Source organism: Myripristis murdjan, chromosome 15 (genome assembly GCF_902150065.1).
Source record: "Myripristis murdjan chromosome 15, fMyrMur1.1, whole genome shotgun sequence".
NCBI classification, from domain to species: Eukaryota; Metazoa; Chordata; class Actinopteri; order Holocentriformes; family Holocentridae; genus Myripristis; species Myripristis murdjan.
In genome coordinates, this window is record NC_043994.1 from 19,759,122 (window position 1) to 19,780,505 (window position 21,384).

At 42.1% G+C, this 21,384-nt stretch overlaps 6 protein-coding genes across 7 annotated transcripts; 1 reads left to right on the forward strand and 5 right to left on the reverse strand.

Annotated features, from left to right (window-relative positions):
- Positions 1–97: 97 nt before the first annotated feature.
- LOC115372520 (adenosine kinase-like) lies at positions 98–11,087 on the forward strand. 2 transcript variants are annotated; one of them, XM_030070495.1, is made up of 11 exons: positions 98–299; positions 2,798–2,872; positions 5,135–5,188; positions 7,012–7,090; positions 7,467–7,639; positions 7,731–7,839; positions 8,306–8,476; positions 8,608–8,643; positions 8,733–8,847; positions 8,966–9,052; positions 9,163–11,087. In XM_030070495.1, the coding sequence occupies exons 1-11, from the start codon at positions 208–210 to the stop codon at positions 9,285–9,287; spliced, it is 1,116 nt and encodes a 371-aa protein (XP_029926355.1). In that variant the 5' UTR covers positions 98–207; the 3' UTR covers positions 9,288–11,087. The 2 variants fall into 2 exon arrangements, with proteins under 2 accessions (XP_029926355.1, XP_029926356.1); XM_030070496.1 differs by lacking the exon at positions 98–299 and adding an exon at positions 1,156–1,305.
- A 323-nt stretch (positions 11,088–11,410) lies between these two features.
- Positions 11,411–12,379, reverse strand: LOC115372527 (dual specificity phosphatase DUPD1-like). Its single transcript, XM_030070508.1, has 3 exons — positions 12,198–12,379; positions 11,884–12,107; positions 11,411–11,691 (listed from the first exon to the last, which is right to left on the reverse strand). The coding sequence occupies exons 1-3, from the start codon at positions 12,377–12,379 to the stop codon at positions 11,468–11,470; spliced, it is 630 nt and encodes a 209-aa protein (XP_029926368.1). The 3' UTR covers positions 11,411–11,467.
- A 1,247-nt stretch (positions 12,380–13,626) lies between these two features.
- Positions 13,627–15,952, reverse strand: LOC115372941 (dual specificity phosphatase DUPD1-like). The gene is made up of 4 exons (XM_030071107.1): positions 15,939–15,952; positions 15,744–15,866; positions 15,433–15,650; positions 13,627–13,864 (listed from the first exon to the last, which is right to left on the reverse strand). The coding sequence occupies exons 1-4, from the start codon at positions 15,950–15,952 to the stop codon at positions 13,644–13,646; spliced, it is 576 nt and encodes a 191-aa protein (XP_029926967.1). The 3' UTR covers positions 13,627–13,643.
- A 388-nt stretch (positions 15,953–16,340) lies between these two features.
- LOC115372528 (dual specificity protein phosphatase 13-like) lies at positions 16,341–17,518 on the reverse strand. Its single transcript, XM_030070509.1, has 4 exons — positions 17,448–17,518; positions 17,023–17,148; positions 16,650–16,891; positions 16,341–16,561 (listed from the first exon to the last, which is right to left on the reverse strand). The coding sequence occupies exons 2-4, from the start codon at positions 17,145–17,147 to the stop codon at positions 16,341–16,343; spliced, it is 588 nt and encodes a 195-aa protein (XP_029926369.1). The 5' UTR covers position 17,148; positions 17,448–17,518.
- A 1,549-nt stretch (positions 17,519–19,067) lies between these two features.
- Positions 19,068–19,978, reverse strand: LOC115372529 (dual specificity protein phosphatase 13-like). The gene is made up of 3 exons (XM_030070510.1): positions 19,854–19,978; positions 19,402–19,619; positions 19,068–19,279 (listed from the first exon to the last, which is right to left on the reverse strand). The coding sequence occupies exons 1-3, from the start codon at positions 19,976–19,978 to the stop codon at positions 19,068–19,070; spliced, it is 555 nt and encodes a 184-aa protein (XP_029926370.1).
- Positions 19,979–20,534: 556 nt separating this feature from the next.
- On the reverse strand, positions 20,535–21,361 carry LOC115372942 (dual specificity protein phosphatase 13-like). Its single transcript, XM_030071108.1, has 3 exons — positions 21,219–21,361; positions 20,906–21,120; positions 20,535–20,749 (listed from the first exon to the last, which is right to left on the reverse strand). The coding sequence occupies exons 1-3, from the start codon at positions 21,359–21,361 to the stop codon at positions 20,535–20,537; spliced, it is 573 nt and encodes a 190-aa protein (XP_029926968.1).
- Positions 21,362–21,384: the final 23 nt, after the last annotated feature.

Here is a 21,384-nt window from a genome sequence, read left to right on the forward strand (position 1 = left end):
TCACACACCTCCAAGAAACAAGCTCCCAGAGGCTGTGCTTCCTGGGTAAAGTTTCGGACTTTTAGGTCAGGCGAAATGTGCGGCCAGCTAAAAACTCCGGCTCTGCTCAATTTTATTGAGCGCGTGCGTGCTCATTGATTTACTCGGGAGTTATTTTGCAACGTGCTCGGTGAAAAATCAAAGCCCCGGTGTACCAAGCAGCCGACCATGGCTTCAGGGGAACCCAAAGCAAAGAAACTCAAACTAACAGAGAAGGAGAAGACAGAGTCGCCTGCTAAAGAGACTCCTGCCGCGCTGAGGTGACACAAAGCAAAGCAAAGCTAACAAACTGCCAGGGTTGGGCTTTGCGTGTTTGTTTGTTTGTTTGTTTCGCCCTCGTGCTGCTGCGACTTTAAAAGCACTTTGCATGTGTGACTTCATGATATAGTTGTTTTATAAAAAGTGTGCCGAGGCTTGTTTTCGAGCCACACGAAGTTTGGAGAGGAGCCAGCATGTTGAGCGTGTGAAATGCCGCTGGTGTTACGGGACCTCCCACATGGTTTGTGTCATGTTAGCTAACACATGGGTCAAGGGGTGTGAATACACCGTAACACTCTTATAATATAAGCTTTTAGCAATTAGAAAGAAAGAAAGAAAGAAACGTCGTGTTCAGGCGGCTTGTTGTTGTGCGTCCAGCGTGACCACCTGTCATGTGGATATGTAACGCCGCTGCCATGCGTGTCCAAATGCTTAAACCGAGCAGGGACACTCCGACCGTCCTGTCACTTACTGTTCAATGTCAAGGATTTGCACCGCCGCCTGTTATTTCTGCACAGGGAAGCCACTGAGCCACTAAACCAAAACCAGCTTTCAGAACAACGAATGGAAAACAGATGCACGCCTCTGGTCTGACAGTGAATCTTGAATATTTTTTGTGCTTTTGTTGCCAAGTTGGATCTGACCAGGCGAGCATTCCCTGGCTCATGCTGTGTGTATCTGTGTCTGTGTGTGACAATAGCCTCTGTAATCAGCACACATTTCACGATGTAAATCAAGCTCCCCCAAAAATGAGTGGATTGAGGCTAAAATAGCGAAGACAACCAATCACACGCGCCCCCCCATCCGTCCTTCTTTAGATGCGACCAATCAGTCCGTCCCGAGTAGGAGGAGCTGTGGTTGCAGGCGAAAATCGATCTGGCAACACCAACTGAGCTGAAATTGGGAGTTTTTTGTATGCTAAGCTCTTTTTGAGTCGGTTTTAGGGGCTGCTCAACAGGTCTGTCACTGTCTGACTGTTTCAGAGACCAGCACCATGCCAGCTGCAAGGTAAGACTGCACTGACCAGAGGAGAATTGATTGGATTTGCATTCTTGGGAGTCATGGTTTCATGTGGTTTCAGTGTAAATTATTGCATTGGGTCAGTAATCATCTGGCAGCATAGTGAAGAGGATGGTTGGAAGAGTGTGCTGCATGCAGTGATAGTAAGGGTGTGGCATCAGCTGGATGTTCATAGTTAATTTCATAAAGGCATCTCTCATACACACCATCTGCCGGGTATATAGTGCTGCTCCTGTCTGCTTCTCAGTATCCATTCTTTGATGTAGCCTCATTACCTTTTGCTGCAATGTGAAGTCCTTCCTCAGATGGGTGCGCACAGAGATCATTGGTCAATAAATCCATTGTATAGATCTGTCAAAGTGCAGGTACGGCTTTCAAGGACTGCGCTCGCACACTTGCCGCCATCAGGTTAGTTCCCAGACAGCCTATGACAAGCCAGTGGTGAGATCAGGGACAGCATGAAGAGCGAAGGATATGTCTGCACCGTGTAATTAACATGCCACAACAATCTTGAGAGACTCATCGTGGTGCCCTTATAACCACAGTGCCACAGACATGCTATGTGTTTCTAAATAGAGGAGTTAAATTTGTAAGGTTGGAATGTGCGGTATAAATTGACACAAGGCACAACGGCTTTTCTCGGTGTGCACTCTTCATGCTGTTGGGCTCCTGTGGTGGAAATGTGGCTGTTTGTTTTTCAGATTATTATTTTTTTTTTTTTTTGGCATCCCCAAGACTGGTTTTGCTACAGTTCTCAAGCTCTGTGCTCAGTTGTTTGTCCCAGGAATGAACACACACACACACACACACATATGCACACAGCTCAGTGCCCACCCACATAAAGGCTGCTGTCCTGATGTTGCCCTGCTGTGAATGTCATAACACGGTGACACGCATGGCTGATTAGGATTTCAGCACCATCTGTGTTCATAGTCTTTCGTAATGATGTTTGTTTCCTGATTGTGTACTGTATCCCACACTTGTATTTCCATTTTGCCTCAAAGGTGGTAGTCATGTAATTGAAGTCACATGCAAACAGAACTCTGCTGACTTGGCACATTTATTGTCAACAGTGGAATTAAATGCAGGATCATCACAGAAAAGTACCTACGTGGATTTTTAAGACTACAAACTAACTCATCTACAGAGCACAGAATACATTATGGCTATTTGCATGAAGTTAACCACTGAGGCAAAAGGTAAAAAAATGACTTGCGAAAACTCCAAATGCAAACAGACAGGAAAAGTCCAAAGGATAAATGAAGTCTCTGATAGTTTGTGAACTGTGTTTATCTCATTAAGCGTTAAAATTTTGTCGTATTCAAGGTAATATCTGAAATGCTAAGGGGTACATAAAAATAAAAAAGAAATAGCTGGTCCATTTGTATGTTAAAACCAAACCTAATAGATGTGCTGTAAGGTTTAATTAGTAATGTTTATGTTCAACGTTTCTGTTTTGTGTTTTTTGTGTGTGTTTCAGCCCGAATTTGCTCTTTGGGATGGGAAACCCTCTACTGGACATTTCTGCCGTGGTGGACAAGGACTTTTTGGACAAGTGAGTTACAAGGCAGGGACACTGCAATAAAAGACCTGTCATCTAAAGAAAGTAATGTTAGAAAAATGATAGTTTGTGCTCAAAGCAATTGTAAAATACAATTCAGTTCTGTTCTTTAGTTGGAAATTTAATTATTAACATGCACCAAAAGTCAGTACTTATATATTAGAAATAATAATTTATTTGGAGTGTTTTATTATTCTGGTAGTGTATCACTTCAGTTCTATAAGAAACATGGATCGTAACAACGCTTGTTAGCTGTTATAACATCTCTACAAAGTGCAGAATCTCGTGACTGATGGCTTAATTTGATAAAAACAGGGGCCAGAGGATAATACAAGTTGATCAGTGATGACACAAGAGCACACAAAGAACTGCAGCAGTAATTGATAATCAGCATCAATAGAGATCTAGAGGGCCGCTGAGGAGAGACAGACACTCCACAGCTGTGTATCAGATAGAAAAATTAGAAAAAAAAAAAAAAAAACTGAGTGTCTACCAACTGTCTTTCTTTCAGAGGAACTCAAACCCACAGCCACACACAAGATGACCATAAGCAGTGATCTCACTTTGCTATGCTGTCTATATTATATTAATCCACTCTGCCTTTGTGTGAAAAAGCAAAGCACAAAAAGAAAAAGGATTGTGTGTAACTATGGCACGGGGGAGAGAGAAAGAGAGAGAATGTCCTAGGTAGGACAAACAAGAAGCCATTTGACATGTAGCGGTGACGATCCAACCATTCCTCTAACCAAGGCTAAACTATGACCCAGTCCTCATTCCTAGACCCTGTCCGTTCTCATGCCTCCTCCCTTCACACACCCTCTCCTCACCACACTGTCCCCACTGTTCAGTCATCAGGGTATGGGCTGGCATTGGTACAAATGTATGTCTGTCTGCCTGCCTGCCTGCCTGTCTGTCTGTCTGTGTGTGTGTGCTGCCTGGCACCATATAGTAAAAGATCACATTACCAGTGACTTTACAGTATGACAGTGTGTGACTCTGTGCACGCCGCGCTCCATTTCCCTTCATAGGTCAGATTCATCTCTCTGCTAAGTGGAAGTGACAGCGAAATGGGTCTGGATGTATCCATAGCTCAGGGTTCTTGTGCACACAGTTTCTGCATGCAGTCAAATCCAAGCTTTATTATTTTCTTTATCTTTTGTGATACATTAAAAAATATAACAAACTCTATACTCAGATATGGTTGAGTGGTTTAGTCCCCTGCGTCTATAATCAACTGTTGGTCAAAGGTTCAGACACAGAAGAAGGTAACAAGATGGCATATCTAAACCATATCCAAACTTATTCAAACCTGCCAATTTCATCGGTGGGTTTGTCATTACAAATGCTTCTTGCATGGCTGAGCTTTATTCAAACCCACAGAATTGTGTGTTCAATTCTAACAAGTGTCCCAAGGTTTCCAGAGATACCAAATATGTCTTGCTGAATAACGGAAATGTTTATAAAATGATAATGATGCAAAACCTCTGATGCATATGTATATATACAATACAATAGTGAGTAGATAAATGGACTGCCCATTCTCCTTAGGGATGGAAGTCCCATTTTTCCCTTTTGACAAGAGTGTGAATGCCATAAAATTTCCGTTTTTCTTTATAACAATCTTCTTTGAAATATGTTGCAACTATCATTACAATTTACCTTCTGAGGTTTTTCTGGTCCAATCTGGAGCTAGTCAGAGTTGACCAGGGCAAAGGGCTCATTTAGGTTCCAGCTCAGAGTCCAGACTCAGACCCCTTGCATAAATGCTTTGGATTAAGACTAAACCGCCCCACAGCTCTAATTCAGCCTCACATGTGGAATAAAGCAGGATTTATATGGCACTTTAATCCTTTTACCCACCTTTGTGTTTCAAGGAAAGTAGAGCGTATTTAGCATATTGGCAAACTTATTAATTTGGGCCGAGGGGGATGTTTAAATCACGGTAGGCGGTGGGAAAGGCTTTCCCACACAGTTTCTCACAGTTTGCCTCTGTGAGATTTTAGCAGTTGGATCACATTTATTTTGTGTAAGCAAGATATTACGCGCAAACCCAACAGTGTGTGTGCAAAGCTAAATCCCCTGGCATACAATGGTGTAGAAAATATAATCCCCTGCAGATTTATATTGTGTGAATGAGGGCTAATATCAGAATTTGTGAATAATTTAATCAGCAGAACAGTAGAGCCTTCTGTTACAAAATAATTCTGTATTTCCAGTCACTTTTATAAACTTTACACTTGTTTTTTTCTTTTGCAGGTATGGCCTGAAGCCCAATGACCAGATCTTGGCAGAGGACAAACACAAAGCACTGTTAGTATCTCTGATATTGCAACATTTGTACGATAAATATTTTGTAACTTTTGTAAAATACACCTGAAACTAAAAGGTTCATCCAATCTTTGAACGGCACATGTCGTTAGTGTGAATTCAGAGGCGCTGAGCTCCTCCCTGTACAAACCGAGTTCACTCCTATGTTCTGGAGCGGGCCAGTCAAAACAGGCGCACTCCAGAGCTAACCACAGTCAACCTCCGTTCCCCAGAGCCAGCCAATGACAGAGCCCCAGGTCCAATGCAGAGAGCCAGTCCCAGCCAATAGCAAAACGGGACACTTCACCTCCCAATCCCTCTGAGACAAGTGCAGTTTGAGCCAGAAAGCAAACATTTAACAGAAGATAAGACAGTGGTGTGCCTGCATATGTGTGTGTGTGTGTGTGAGATATAGACTTGGAGCAATACTATCAGTCAATATTGACCTTCTACAGATGTGTCTGTTGCCATACATTCCACCAGTAATATTTATGCATTAAGGAACACTTGATTTTTGAGGACAGATGAGCTTTTATGTAGCTCCTTGTCTCAGTTACAGTGTTTCATGCAGACACTAGAGAAAATATTTGCCTGGAGATTAGATATTTTTACTGGCAGTGAGAAAATATTTTGAAACAAAAAAATGCAGTTAAGTGTCCCAGCTTTACAGTCAGTTTTGTTGAGTTGACTCTCAGAGCTACATGGATGAGAGGATTTTATTAATTTATTGGCTCCTGGTGGGACGTCCTGTCAGTTTCTGTATGTAGGTGTACATTTGCATGTATGTAAGAAACAGCCAGGCTCTTGGTCCATCGTTCACTTTTCTTCATCAGTTTTAATGCATCACTTAAATAGATGAAGGACTTTGTTTAATTGGCAGATCTTTAGGAGATGGTTAGTTGTACGGTGGGACCTTCAAACCTCCACCAGCTCAGATTATTGTAGCTTTCTAAACCCCATGCCTCTCCATCTAGCATTTTTAGAGCAGCACTGAAAGTTTATGTTCACACTGATAGGTAAGGCGAGGAGAAGAAGGTACAAGGGGAAGAAAGGGTTTTTAAAAAGCAACTGGAACAGGACCATAGAGAGTGTTGTCCTCACAGAGACCCCCTCCCGCTCGCTTTTTTCTCTCCTTCCAGATGTCTCCTTCTCAGCAACCTCTGCCTCAGTCTCAGGACCTTAACAGCAGTAGGCCTGCTATTGGTGGTGTATACGAACATGCTGTCTCCCTTTCACGCTCTCTTTCAAACACACACACACACACCATGCACACACTCATCTGTGTGTAGGTTGATGAGAAGGCTATTTTTAGATTGCATAACATGTCAAATTAGAGATGTTGTGGGTCTCTGAAGAATATCAAAGCGATGGTTCAGTCATAGTGTTACATAAGAGGCATAAACGCTTCAAATAGCTCATTATGAAGGGTTAGCTGTTGTACTGTTTTACTTGGGAAAATGTGAGGCTGCCCTCTGCTGGACAGATTATTGTAATACTCACTCAGAATTTACCTACCCCAAATTTCAGGAGGAATATGATTCTTAAAAAAATAAAAAAATAAAAAAATACATGCATACTGTATCTGTCTTTGGAGAGTTGAGTTTCTTCTTTGTGTCTCTGTCTGAGAAATACAAAATCACTGAAGCTGTTAGAGTGACTTCTCTCCCCTCCCTTTTCCTTGATCATCTGTTTGTTGGAGTGACAATTTAGTCTGCAGCTCAGATTTAGCTGCACAAATTAATGTGTTTTATTATCTCTTGTTTTATAATCTTAGACGCCATTCTTTACAACACTCATATGTTCTCACTTTGCACCTTTCTGTGTAGTTTTGAGGAACTTGTGAAGAAGTTCAAAGTTGAGTACCATGCTGGTGGAGCTACACAAAACTCCATAAAGATTGCTCAGGTCAGTCACACACACACACCACCACATCATTGCTATTTTAGCTCAAACTACAAAAAAAGATACTTTCCCATTGCACTTTAAGTGCAGTCTGTCAATCCAAATAATTTGTCTCATAGTTATGAGGTTTCCTATCTGTGACAAAGACTTACATTGGGAACCATTTCCTTTCCAAAAAAAAAACAAAAAAAAAAACACCAAACTATCTATTCACCCCCAATGAGTAGAAGTTCTCGGTGGACAGATCTGGTTTGCTCGTGTTCTTTGGACTTGAAACCTCACCAAATGACATGCTGTCTGTATGGATAGTTTGCAATCTTTTAACAAACAGTAATGGCCAGCTTTGACTCTGAAGTGTTTATATCTCTGTCGTCTGCAGTGGATGATCCAAGAGCCCCATAAAGTAGGCACGTTCTTCGGCTGCATTGGCAACGACAAGTTTGGGGAGATTCTGAAGCAGAAGGCTGAGGAGGCCCACGTCGACGCCCACTACTACGAGCAGGACAAAGAGCCCACAGGGACATGTGCTGCTTGCATCACCGGGGACAACAGGTGGGTAAACACGGTGATGTAACATGTGGTGACCTCAGTCTGACCTTGTCTCATCTGCCTGTAACGCCTGATTTCTTTTTTTTTCTTTCAGGTCTCTGGTAGCAAACCTAGCTGCTGCTAACTGTTATAAGAAGGATAAGCATCTAGACCTGGAGGAAAACTGGAAGCTGGTGGAAAAAGCTAAAGTCTATTACATTGCTGTGAGTTGTGGGCATGAAATCACTATATGATGCATTGGGCCATGAATCACTGTGTTTATCGCCATCCAAATGTGATGTTCAGGTTGACTCATGAGCTAAACCAAACTTTATTTATGCAGCACATTTGTACTCTCAAAACTGCAATATAATGTGCTCCACAGTTGAAACAAAATAAAAAATATAAAAAGGAGAAAAAATTGAACACAACCACCACCTCTATACCTATAAAAATTTCAGCATAAAAATGACTTTCTATTAGGGATTTCACAAGAACCAATACCACATTGATGCCAAATTTTAAGAAACCTAACAGCACTAGTTCTTATACAGTATCAGTCATACTGACTTCATTTGTTAGTAGCTGCACATCCATTACCAACTCAAAAGCATGCAAGAGCACAGCAAGGTAGCATACACAGAAAAAAAAAAGATTAATCTTGAGCAAATGTTTTTTTTTTCCCTCCAGGGTTTCTTCCTGACTGTCTCGTTGGAATCCATCCTGAAAGTGGCGAAGCACGCGTCTGAAAATAACAAGCTGTTCGGTCTGAATCTGTCTGCGCCCTTCATCTGCCAGTTCTTCAAGGATAACCTCATGCAGGTTATGCCCTACGTGGATGTGCTGTTTGGCAACGAGACGGTGAGGCTGGCTGAGTATATGCATCAGTTTTGCATGGCTGTGCTTGTGCACTAAAACAGACATTGATAAATAGCACATTATTCTAGTTGAGGTGTAATGATCTTTTTTTCTCTCTCTCTCCCTCTTTTCAGGAAGCAGCCACATTTGGCAAAGAGCAAGGCTTTGAGGTGAGTCTCATCTAGCATTGTGCACGCAGCTTCTGCAGCATTATTTGTATGTATTTGCAACCGGTTGTGCTATTGTTTAATTCCCGTAGACTAAGGACATTAAGGAGATTGCCAAGAAAGCTCAGGCTCTGCCCAAAGTCAACAAGAAGAGACAGAGGATCGTCGTGTTCACTCAGGGGAAGGATGGAACAATTATGGCCCAAAGTAAGATTCCTCCTATTTTTTTATTGCTTCCTTATTTCTTTTTTATTTCTCTTGGTCTCTTGCTCGCTGTAAGAGGAATAACACTGAATAGTAACATTGTTTCTTCATGTGTGTTCAGGTGACAAAATCGAGACTTTCCCAGTAATCGAGATTGACCCCAAGGACATTGTTGACACAAATGGTGCTGGTGATGCCTTTGTAGGAGGTAACGTCTCCCTGTTTGCACTAAATAAACTCTTGGGTTACTTTGTGTCTTCCCTGTGTTTGTGTGCATTCCTGAATGCTGTGTTGAGAAGTTTCTCCTCCGTCCTGTAGGTTTCCTCTCTGGGCTGGCCCAGGAGCAACAACTGGATCAGTGTGTGAAGGCAGGACACTACGCTGCCAATGTCATCATCAGACGAGCGGGCTGCACCTTCCCAGAAAAACCTGACTTCAAATAAGGATACCCAGACCACTTTTTCTCCGTCCTAAATGCTCATACCTCTTACTTGGGACTTGTCCTACCCTCCTGTGCATCGCTGTGACCCAAATGTCCAGCCACCCTCCACAGCTTCTACCCTGATTCTTCATGATCTTGTTTTTTAATTATTTTTTTTTTAAAACCAAAAAAGCCGCCCGTTTTATCATTCTTCCTATTCATGTTTTAACTGTTGGTAGGGTGCCTCCTGACATCTGTGCCTGTTTCTGTCTTCCTTTTGGCAATGCTCTAAGATCATAACCCATGGCCAAAGTTCATGGGGTTAGTTTAAGTATTAATGATACCAAATAAGAAACATGCTAACACCACAAGCTGTAATAATGTTGCTTTACACAAAGGATCTGATTGGGAAATATCATTTGATATCATTATCATGGAAAGTTGAGATAATTTTTTGTCAAGGTTAGTTTTCCTTTAATTGTATTTTGTGGCTCTGACACTGCCAGGACTTGGCTGCAATGCCGTCCAATAACTGTTGCTAACACTGATATTGACATCGACTCACAAATCTGTTGGCTCTTCCCCCATGGAGGGAGACTATATACAAAAGGGGACTGAACAGTGAATTATTACTGTTTAGGGAGGCGCTGGATACTGCATCTCAATGTGCAGTGGCAATTTGTTTTAATTTTTTTTTTTTTTAATGAATTATAACTGACTGTGCATGTCATGTTCCTCAGAATTGTTTAAACAGGCCAGTTTTGAAACCAAAATGGATTCTTTTGAAGCACAGTTTCTAAATGTATGAAAACCTCTGCACGTCAAGTCCTGCTTGGTCACCATGTTAAGCTTCAATTTTGATGTATCATTAACATTAAATTGTCCATCCAGAAGCGACTTTCATAGTCAGCGCTGTGGAAATTAGTTTTCCTAAGGCTGTGTGAGGGGCACTGTTTGAAAACAAGTCAATCACAAAGTAATGAGTGCCTTTTTCGTTCTTCTCTGTAAATGTTATTACAGTAAGTCTGACAACTTTGTGTGCAGAGGCCAAGAGATGTGAAGATCTTGCCTTGCACATGACTGTCTTGTTGGTAATGCAGGAAAACCTGCAAACTAGACTAGTGATGGGCAGCTGGTGGCTTGTGGGGTGTGCAGTATGTGCACCTACATCTTGTCCAATATGCATGAAGGTACTGTTGCTTGGAAAATTTTATCGTAAATGATTTTATTTGTCAGGAATACAGTCACCAAAAGAACTGATTTTTCCCTGTGTTTCTTTTACCTTTTATCACCTAAACTCCCTGAGATTATTCTGTAGCAGTGACACAGTTGCTTATGTACATCAACTTTAAGATAATTCCAGCATCATAAACGCTGCAATGTAAGCCATGTTTTCTCATCTTAGATGTTTATGGGACAGTTGCAACCAATTTTTTTTTCCCCACGGTACAACTGCTGCAACTCCCAGTCTTTTGATGGGTAATGTTTTTCATGTTTTCAAAATCAACCATCTGTGCCTGCCTAATTTTGCATAATGGTTTGCACAACAGTAAAGAAATTCCTGCTGAAACCTGCTGCTTCCCAGCAAACACATTACTCGTAGTGCCAATGCAGTATTCTGCATGGACTTTATCTTCATGCACACTGTGAAACAGTGCAGTATCCTATATTTAACATCCACAGTGTTTCTTTAACATGCTCATTACATCCAGTCATGCTCTTCTATTTTTTGGCCACAGCACCGCCAAAGTTGTCCATCCTTGTGCTAGACTGTGTTTGTGTGATGACTGAAACTGACAAATAAAAATCAGATTTACCTCAATATTCTGCTTTCCAAGTTTGAATTTCTTAACTCCTGGAGACATTTTTTGTGATTTCTTTTTGGCTTTTATGAGCACTCAGTATAGCTTTTTTAAAATGTGCTAAATGAATTCAAATTGAAATTTGGGCCACAACAAGATGCTTGAACTCCACTGTAGAAAATACATTTTAATACCTAATTTGTTACTACTGCTCGCCATCCTCCAGTTTTTAATTTGAATTAAATTCCAAAAAAAAAAAAAAAAAAAGACATTTGTGGAAAACATTTTAGTTACACAATAGCAATAAGGAAAAACAAATTTGACATCACTAGTATACCTGAGATCTGTTCAGAGGGGAGAAAAACAGACATAGTAAACACTTGCATATTATCTAATCTTATTATTGTTCTTGCGTCTCCCTTTTTCGCCTGAGCCTCTCCTCTTGCAGCGTTATGTCCAAAGCCCTGAGCTGCTTTAGGAAGCCGTGGTTGGGCAGGATGCAGCGGCGCTGTCGCACGTGCTCAACAGCGTCCACCACAGTTAAACCTTGTTCCATCATCAGATACGCCAGGACCAACGAGGCCGACCTGCTCCGCCCCATCACACAATGTACCAGCACTTTGTCTAGAAAAACAAGTACAGGAAGAAAAAAAAGCATCAAGCAAATATCAGGTTTACATGAGACACAAAAAGAGATGCTTTCATTGGCCTCATAGACAATTAGCAGTGAAGTACACAAACTTCTTTCTATGAGGATGATTTCATTAAACTTGTAAGTGCAATCATGAGAAAGACTAAGACTTTTTCTTATCTTACTCTGTGGGTGACTGAGGGCGCTGTGGATGAACTGGGCAGCAGGATAGAAGAACTGCGAGATGTTGAAGGTGGGTCTGTCTTCAGCCTCTATGCCATAGTACTGGATGTCCACGTCCTTGTAGTAATCAGCACCAGTTAAGACATTATTAAACTTCCCCTCCGCTGCATTCAGAACGTGGGTTATCCCCATATCCACCAAGCCATGCCGCTCCAGAGCTGTTTTCCTGTTCCCATAAAACACACAGACTCAGTTTGGAGGTGTCAGCATGAACACGGATTTTGCAAGTGGTGTGTTGGAGTGTATAGAAACTCACTCATCTCCTATGTAGATATTGGGCCAGACTTGGTCAACATGTGTGTACTGAGCGCCAGCTGTGCCGGTCCAAAACAGCTGCTCCAGGTCTAAAGCCCCAGGTGTGATGTAATCACTATCTGGGTCCACCTTCACTGCAGCATACGGGTTTCTTCCTCTGGGCTTTGCCACACACAAGGACATGGTCCACCTCTTCTGTCCAGAAAACCACAAAAAACTCACACACCCCAATCCTCAACCCCAGGTATCCAGTTACAAAATCTAAATCATGAACACTGCAAGTGAGCCTGCTTTGTTGTCTGCTGGCAAAGTGTGTTATTTTTTAAAACTCCTACATAGAAGTGACCTCTTGAGCGTGTTATTAGGACTCTTATCCCTCCTATCCCTCATTTCTGCCAGTCACTTATCCACTGCAATCTCAGACAGCTGGGGAAAAAAAACAAGTATGATCCTAAATGCATTAGAGGTGGTAAATATTTGGCTCTTATCTATTTGTAATCTGATAATATTAAGTGACTTACAGCACACAAAAATCATAAAACCATAAACTCCATTGACTGCTTGCTGTTAAGCTGGTCTGTGGCTAAACAAATCTAAATTGAGTAAACATCTGCTACAAGTGAATAATATTTTGTCATGCGCAGCTGAGATTAAATTGAACCTACCTCTCTCTTTTGTAGTTGTCTGACGTTTTGAATCCGCTACCAAGCCGGAGTGTGTTCAAAGAGAGCAGCAAATGAATGTGTCTTCAGTGGACAGAGCACGTGTTTGTGTGTTTGTGTGGTGTGTATGTGTGTCTGTGTGTGTGTGCTTGTCCACAGAGGCTTCACAATTTGGTGAGGGGTGGGGCACGGATCTGGAATAGTAACTGCTCCCTCAGGCTCTTTATATGAGATGATATTTTTAGGCCACTGACCTGCATGACATAGCACACACACATACACACACACACACACACACACACGAGCTAACTCAGCCTGTGTAATCTGATCTGAGAGCTCTAATGTGACAATGATTACTTTCCTGGATGTGAATCCAGCAAGATATAAAGTGAAACATTACACGAGGAGACGCTGCCCGTCAGTAAAGGTCTTGTAACAGTGGCATGTTGCATCATTGTCATCAGCAGAATGTCAGTTATGTGTCGACAGGTGCGGCGATCAGTTGTTGGTGCGATCTGTTTGGTATTAATAGTGTCAAAGAGCTGACAGCATGCATCTGGCTTATTTTGGTGATTGTTACCAAGCTTCTGATGATCTACAAGATCCTATGAGACCGGTGCATTAACCTTTTGTAATAACAGGCGAAACACCAATGTAGTTTCTGTTTTTCTGTTTTAATTATTACTCAAAACGATTCATATTCAAACAAATCAGTCCTCTGAGTATGAGTCCAGTGTGTGTGGCGAGAAATGCCATGTTCTTGTTTTTCGGTGTGTGTGCATGTGTCAGTGAACTTCCTCCTCTGTGATTGGTCTCCTCTGCAGCCTGAGGCTCAAGTCCAGCTGTCTGAGCTGCTCCAGAAATCCACAGTTGGGTCCGATGTCTCGGTTCAGACGCACAGCCATGATGGCTTCGACAAGCGAGAGGTCCTGGCAGATCATCAAATAGGCCAAGACTATCGCCCCAGAGCGGCTGAGACCCATGGCACAGTGGACCAATACGTTCCCTGGAGGGCACATCAGTGTGTTTTCTGAAAATTTCAGCTCTCTGTACAGTTAGGTAGTAAAGTGCATTGCACATCAATCCCATCAGACAAGCCATACCAAAGCTATTACATCAAGAATCAACATGACTGGGTAAGGAGGTCCTTCCTGGTGTCTACACTGCAAAAAAAAAAAAAAAAAAAATCTCCATTGTAACAAATCATTTAGTTTCATAGTCATTATTAAATCATATTTTCCTTAAAACAAGTGAAAAAAATCTTCCAGTGAGATAAGATCATGCAGCTTCACTTTTTTTTAATGAATTTCTCTAGGAACAAGTATAAATACACTGAAACAAGGCAGGATAAGGCAGATTAGCCCACTAGTATCACAAAAATAACACTTGATTCAAGAAAACTCAGGAAACAAGTTGACTAACACTGGAAAAGAGTGGGATTATATCATCCCATTGGCAGATTTTATTTTCACTTGTTTAAAAAAAAAAGATTTCAACACTGAACATGAGACTAAATGACTCAATAGGAGATTTTTTGCAGTGCATTCAACCCCATCCTTTAATACAAATAGAACAAAAGCCACAGCCTCAACAGCACAAACAAATATCTGTCATCCTAAAGCTTAAAGGCTGTTGTTTTAAGCTTGGTTTGGACAGCCGTCCTCAACATAGTGAGTCAGATAAAATGAATGCTCCCACCACAGCTGCAGACATATTTATCTATTCATCCACTCCCATCCCATTAATAACTCCTTATTCTCATGTAAAAGTTCAAAAGCCTTCCCAGTGCTTCTCAAAAAGAAATGCCTCCTTTTTTACTGAAGTTACACATGGTGACAACCATTTGAACCACAGAGACACATGAGGAACGTTTTCATTTCTCCAGTATAAAGAAACTCATTGCCTTTCCTTTGTTGGTAACATTTAATAACAAAGGCATTTTCCCTGCACTGACTGGAAAAATGAATCATCTCCCAACAACAGTAACCCGGGGTTTACTAGAATCTCCACCATGTAATTTTTTCCAAATCCCCACCACCGCTCAAGATATTTCCACAATCAGAGCATGTAACAATCTCCCTGCTTCAGCCTTGCATCTGGGACTGTACTTCAAATAATTACTGTGTTTTGTATATTGGAAACTCAGTGTTTATGGTTAAACTGTGAGAGTTTTTGTTGACTTTTATGAGGCAAATCCTGAGCTCTCTCACATGTAAGCCTCCATTCAAAATCAGTGCAATCTTGCTGTGTTTCCTATTTAATCCTTGTTTGCTAATGCTTACAAGGAAGTAAGATATGATGCAATACGATACAAAATATATGTGATTTCAACATTTACAACATTATCACAGAAGTCTGGTTTCTTACCCATTCAAATTCTGACATCTCAGATATTTGATACATGTTTATTTATTCATTTATTTATTTTCCATGCCTTACCTCCCTCCAAAAACATGAGATTGCAGACATGATTGTGTGAATTTAAGTCCCCTCAAATAGATGTGTGTGCCCTTGTCTACAATTTGAATGAGCTTGTACTGACATGTGGGAGAGTTAGACTATTTGCACACTAACCCTTTTGCTTCAGAGCACTGTCTATGAACTGTGCAGAGGGGTGGAAGTAGGGCTGCAGGTCAAACTCAGGATGGTCCGCGGCCTCCACGCCGTGATACTCCACCTCCATGTCGCTGTAGAACTGCTGCCCTGTGTTGATCCGGTGACGTCCCGCTGCAGCATTCACTATGTGAGTGACTCCCAAGGATGAGAGTGTGGCTTTGTCCCGCGCCACAGACCTGCATGGACACACAACGTAACAAACTGACCCATCATAATATCATAATAGTGATTAATAATTTAATTCCATTTGTTGTGATTTTTCTACTCACTCGTCCCCAATGTACAGGTTGGGCCAGACTTGATCGACAGGCCCCACTGGCTTCCTGTTGTGCCATAGTATTTGACGCAGCTCCAGTAAAGATGGTATTTCCTCCTCCTGGGCTAAATGACCTCTGCAGCGACAAAAATGTGTGTGTGTGTCTGTGTATGTGTGTGCTTGCATGTGTGTGTAGCAGTATTTATGCAGATGTGTAATCATGTACAGTACCTAGGATATCCCACCAATAACTGTGTCCGTGTTTCTATGTGTGTGTATTTTTACACACACACATTTTTTTTGGGGGGGTACTTAGATCTTTAGATCTCAAGTGTCGTGGGTACTTAGATCTTTAGATCTTGAGTGTCATCTTTTATTCTTTATTTTTGTACTCTGTGGATACTGCTGAAAACTGTGAATTTCCTTCGGGATGAATAAAGTATCTATCTATCTATCTATCTATCTATCTATCTAACTATCTATCTATCTATCTATCTATCTATCTATCTATCTATCTTTTATGCCTGTGTGAGTGTGTGTTTGTGTATGAGCATGTCTGTGTTTGTGTGTGTGTGTGTGTGTGTGTGTGTGTGTGTGTGTGTGTGTGTTTTTACAGTTTGTCTGCCTCTTGGCGTCTCCTCCTCTCCCTCTCCAGGCTCATGTCCAGGCTACGGAGCTGCTGCAGGAAGCCCGGGTTGGGACAGATGTCTCTGTGAGGTCTGACTGCAGCCACTGCCTCCTGCAGCCGCAGGCCCTCAACGATCATCAGGAAGGCCAGCACCAGTGTTGAGGAGCGGCTCACACCCATCAGGCAGTGGACTAACACCCGTCCTGAGAAGCAGCATCAGTCAAATGACAATCCAATCACACACACACACACATAAAAGACAGGATTTTGTGTTAAACATGACCGACTTGCCTCCCATGCCCAGGGCGGCTCTGATGTATCGTGCCGTCGGGTAGAAGAAGGGACTGAGGGCGAACCCTATTGCATCATCAGCCTCCACCCCATAATAGTCCACTGACATGTCTCTGTAGAAGCGTGGGCCGGTGTTCACATAGAAATAGAATCCTGGGCCGGGATTGGCTGGACCGTGGGCAGCATTGACAATGTGTGTGATTCCCAAACTGTGGAGAGTGGCCTTGTCACGAGCCGCCACCCTGAGAGACATGTACACATTGCCATTCTGTGAGTTGGGGCTGATGGTTTACAGTAGTGTGTGTATTTATGTTTGTATGTGTGTGTGTGTGAGTGTGTGTGTGTGTGTGTGTGTATGTGTGTGTCAACCTACTCATTGCCAATGTAAAGGTTGGGCCAGACTTGATTTAGATGCCCAGTTGGCTGCCTGTCTGCCAGCAGAAACTCTTGCAGCTCTGAGACAGTAGGAGGCTCATATGGAGGGTCCCTCAGCGACATACTGATCCACACACACATGCACGCACACACAAACACACACGTAAACACACACAGTGAGTTTAAAAGATTGCATCTAATGAGCTTTCACCATGTCTTGAGTAAGTTCCTGGGATGTCAAAATATATTTTAAGGCTACCTGCCACAACTTCTTCTCACACCACTCGTTTGAATGTCACACCAATATCAAATGTAAGCATCAACAAGTTCACACGTCTAATCATGTTCATCGATGTTACACTAAGCAAATAAATGTGAAAGATCACATCGGATCTGTTTTTACATTCAATCATGTGAACTTACCTTACATAACGGCAGTGCAAACCTCTCTGCCCGTGCCTGCTCTTATTCCTTTATAAACACTCACACTGCAACACTCAGAGCACATACAACTGTGACCTGTTTCCTTTTTTAACTCTGTAATCATACACTCATTAGTGACAAAAACTTCCTGCAGATTATATTCACAGGCAGGAAAAGCCCTGTGTTATTGTCCATTATGACTGTACACTTCAAGGAACTGCTCATGGAAAATGTGGTGTGATCATATAAACACTAACATGAATTAACTTTCTCAGTCTCCATGACCCTCATATTGTTATGTAACGCAGTTTTTGTTTGTGTCTCTATGCACCCGCACAGGAAAAAAATAATAATGCCTGCTGGTCTGGCCCCTTAAGAAATGTGATCTTGCCTGGGAAGGATTTGTCCGTATACTGTGTTACTTCAGCTTCATTTGGCTGAAAAGCATGCTGATTTACTTAGGATTTGTTAACTGAGTTGTTTATTCCCACTGAATTTAGTAAAAATAGAAAGAGTTCATTCAAATTCAGAAATTGACAATTGCTGTGGATATACAACACTGTCCCCATTTCTATTCATGACTGCAGTTACAGGCACAAAACTTATAGTTAACACCAGCCACACCAGTGGAAAGAGGTCATTTTTACGCCACATTTCTTCTGCTCTGTGTTTAAATGTCACCATTTTTCTTCACAATCATTTTCGTCTTTTTCTTTGACAGTACACATTATGCCCAAAGCGAGGAAAACTGTGATTGTAATCTGAAATTGTATTATAACTAAGAAATGTCAAATGATGAATTAGTCATTTTCATGTGACATATTAGCAATAATTTGGCCGTAGTCCATATGTGTTCATCTCCCAGTCAACTTATGGCCCAGCAACATATATAAAACATATATTGCCTGTGTGCTACAAATTCTATTTCTACTCAAATGTCTGCTCAAATGTCTATGTACGTGTTTCCTGTAAAATAAAGGCTGTACCTGCTGTTCGCAAAATAGATGGATACTTCTTGGTAATATTTTAAGGAGATGCAATTGTTTTAAATGAAAAAAAAAACAGTTATTTTGATTAGGAGAATGACAAGTTACTGGTACTTCATTAAATACACCATTCAAAGATGTCCATAGTGTGAAATTTGCTGTGCATAGTCTAAAATCTCAGTAAAATATGGTCCATGACATTATTATTTCCACCATAGGGCACTACAAGTCAGCTAAAATATCTTCATGGAATTTCATAAAAAGGTATATTTATTGGATATGTACAAGAGAGGAAATAAGGCCACTATATGTACAAAGCTCACAGACAAGCTTGACAGCACTGACTGTCAGGGAACATTTTCAGTGGCAAATTACATAGGTTGAATATGAAAATGTATTTAAGTATTTACAAAAAAAAAAAAAATTCTGAGATAAACAATGTTGACAACTATGGAAGATAAATATGGAATTTAAATACTCTGCTCCACTGCTTGGAGGATAATTTCCACTGCCTGTTCTACATAATAATGTATTTTGACTGCAAATCATTATTTACAAGTTATGGTTCACACCAAGTGGATTGAGTTGTAACACACTGAGTGAGAGGAGAAAAGAGGAGTAAAGAGGAGGAGTGTCAGAGGAGAGGACACAGCCGCCTCTTGTGTGCCAGCTGGGCATCAAGCTTGAGGAGGAGGGACAGGAAGTTCCGGTTGGGATAAATGGCTCGTTTTTGGATCACATGCTTCACAGCATCAGAGAGAGAGAGGCGCTGCCGCAGCATCAAGTACACCAGGACCAACGTGGCTGAGCGACTCATACCCATGATGCAGTGCACCAACACTTTTCCTGTACAGCAGAGTGAGAGGGGAAAGAGGATGCAGAGGAAATTAGAAACAGAATGAGAAGTTGGAAAAGTAAACATTAGAAAGGAGAATGATGCACTTCCACAGCAGTGCACATCATAATACCATCTTTGCTCTTCAATGCCTTGTGTATGAAGTCAGCAGCTGGTTTGAAGAACTGACTGAGGTCAAAGTGATCTGAATCCTCTGCAGGGATGCCGCAGTACACACAGGCACTTCCATAAAAACTCTGGTCACCAATGCTGCCCTGCTTGGAGTGAGCTGCGTTCAGGACATGAGTGATCCCAAGCTTACGTAACGCACTTCTGTTCTGTGCAATGGCCCTGTTAAACACACACACACACACACACACACACACACCAATAGATCCACACAGGGGATGAGAGGGAAATATATGAAACAGTATTACTAATTCCAGCCGACTGCACTCACTGCACCTGCAACTTAACAGAACATTTAAACTCCATCTTGCTGCCCTGTGCAGAACGCACAAGGAAGGTGTCATTTCACTGTTTTAATCCCTGCAGCAGAATGTGCGAAACAGATGAGACACTCACACGTTTCCTATGTAGAGGTTGGGCCAAACCTCGTCCACTGGCATGAGCTCCAGTGTGCAGGAATCCAAGATGAACTCCAGCTCTTTGATGAGCACCAGGTCCTGTGGCTGATCGCTCCCTGACATCCTGCTCAGAGAGACAGACCTCAATGCTACACCCCACTGTCTGTGTACAATTCTCCCCTCACTGCCAGAGTGCATGTGTGTGTGTGGAGTCTGACAGTGAGGGACATGAGCAGGTGGTTGCGTTGAATACCGGTCGGCTCCAAAATTAGCTCTCAGTTCAGCTTGTTCCCTCGTGCTTGATATGTAGTCATGGTCTTTGCTGTTGCACTGATTCTGGTCAATGATGACAAAGATCCACAGAAAGACAGAACTAGTCTCTGTTTGGCCTGAGGTCACATCAGGAAATGACAAAGACGGGAGGAACGGCAGGGTCAACACAGTATAATTGTATATTCATAGCATCTGGTATTCAATAATGCCAGTGAGTCATAATGGGGCAAGTGGTACAAATGGCGATGCAGTTGCATGGTGTAAAATAAAGACATTAACTGCCATTCCACCAGTGCACATTATAAGAAATGTCGCAGAAGGACCTGTATATGGAGGTTTTGTTTCATTCATAATGTGGGGAGAATCCTCCAGCACACTGTTCGAGCCCCACCTCCACTTCACTTTATCATGGCTCAGTCAAACCTCGAGCTCTCTCCTCTTGTAGTTTTTGGTCCAGAGTGATTAGCTGTCGCAGGAAGCCTCTGTTTGGGAAAATCCAGCGTTTCTTTTGCACAGAGTGAACAGCGGACAGAAGACTGAGGTGGTGATGGATCATGAGGTAGGCTAGGACCAATGCAGCTGATCGGCTCACGCCCACAGCACAGTGCACAAACACTTTGCCTGGAAAACATAACAGATATATCCATGCAGACTGAAAGCAGAGCACAAGTCTGTCTCAGTGGAAGAGAGCAGTTGTGTTAATTTGCAGTAGTTGTTTCCATGCATGCACTGTATCTGTGTCTGCAAAAATGTGAAGTGAGTGATGGTTTGGAGTACCTCCTGAGGTCAAGGCCTGGTGAATGAAGTCAGCAGCAGGGTGAAAGAAAGGTGAAAGGTCAAATGTTGGCAGGTCGTTGGCAGGGACTCCAAAGTAGGTCACTGTGGTTCCATAGAAATCATCGCTGCCCTTACAGCACATTTTACCATGAGCTGCATTCAGAACATGAGTGATGCCCAGCTGCCAAAGGCCAAACTTGTCATGAGACATGAACCTGGCAGGGACAGCATGCATATTACATTACTTAACAAACAAGATGCACATTTATATGCATTTCATACACGGGATATAACAACATACACAAATACCCACATGTCTCCTAGATACAGGTTCGGCCACACCTCATCTCCATGGTGACAGGAGCGTGCAGCTGAATGTAAAATCTCCTCCAACTCTTTGAGAGACGGGGTCTCCCACGTAGACTTGCTCCTCTCTGAATCCTCTGTCTCACACATGCACTTGGTTTGCTCCTCTAACT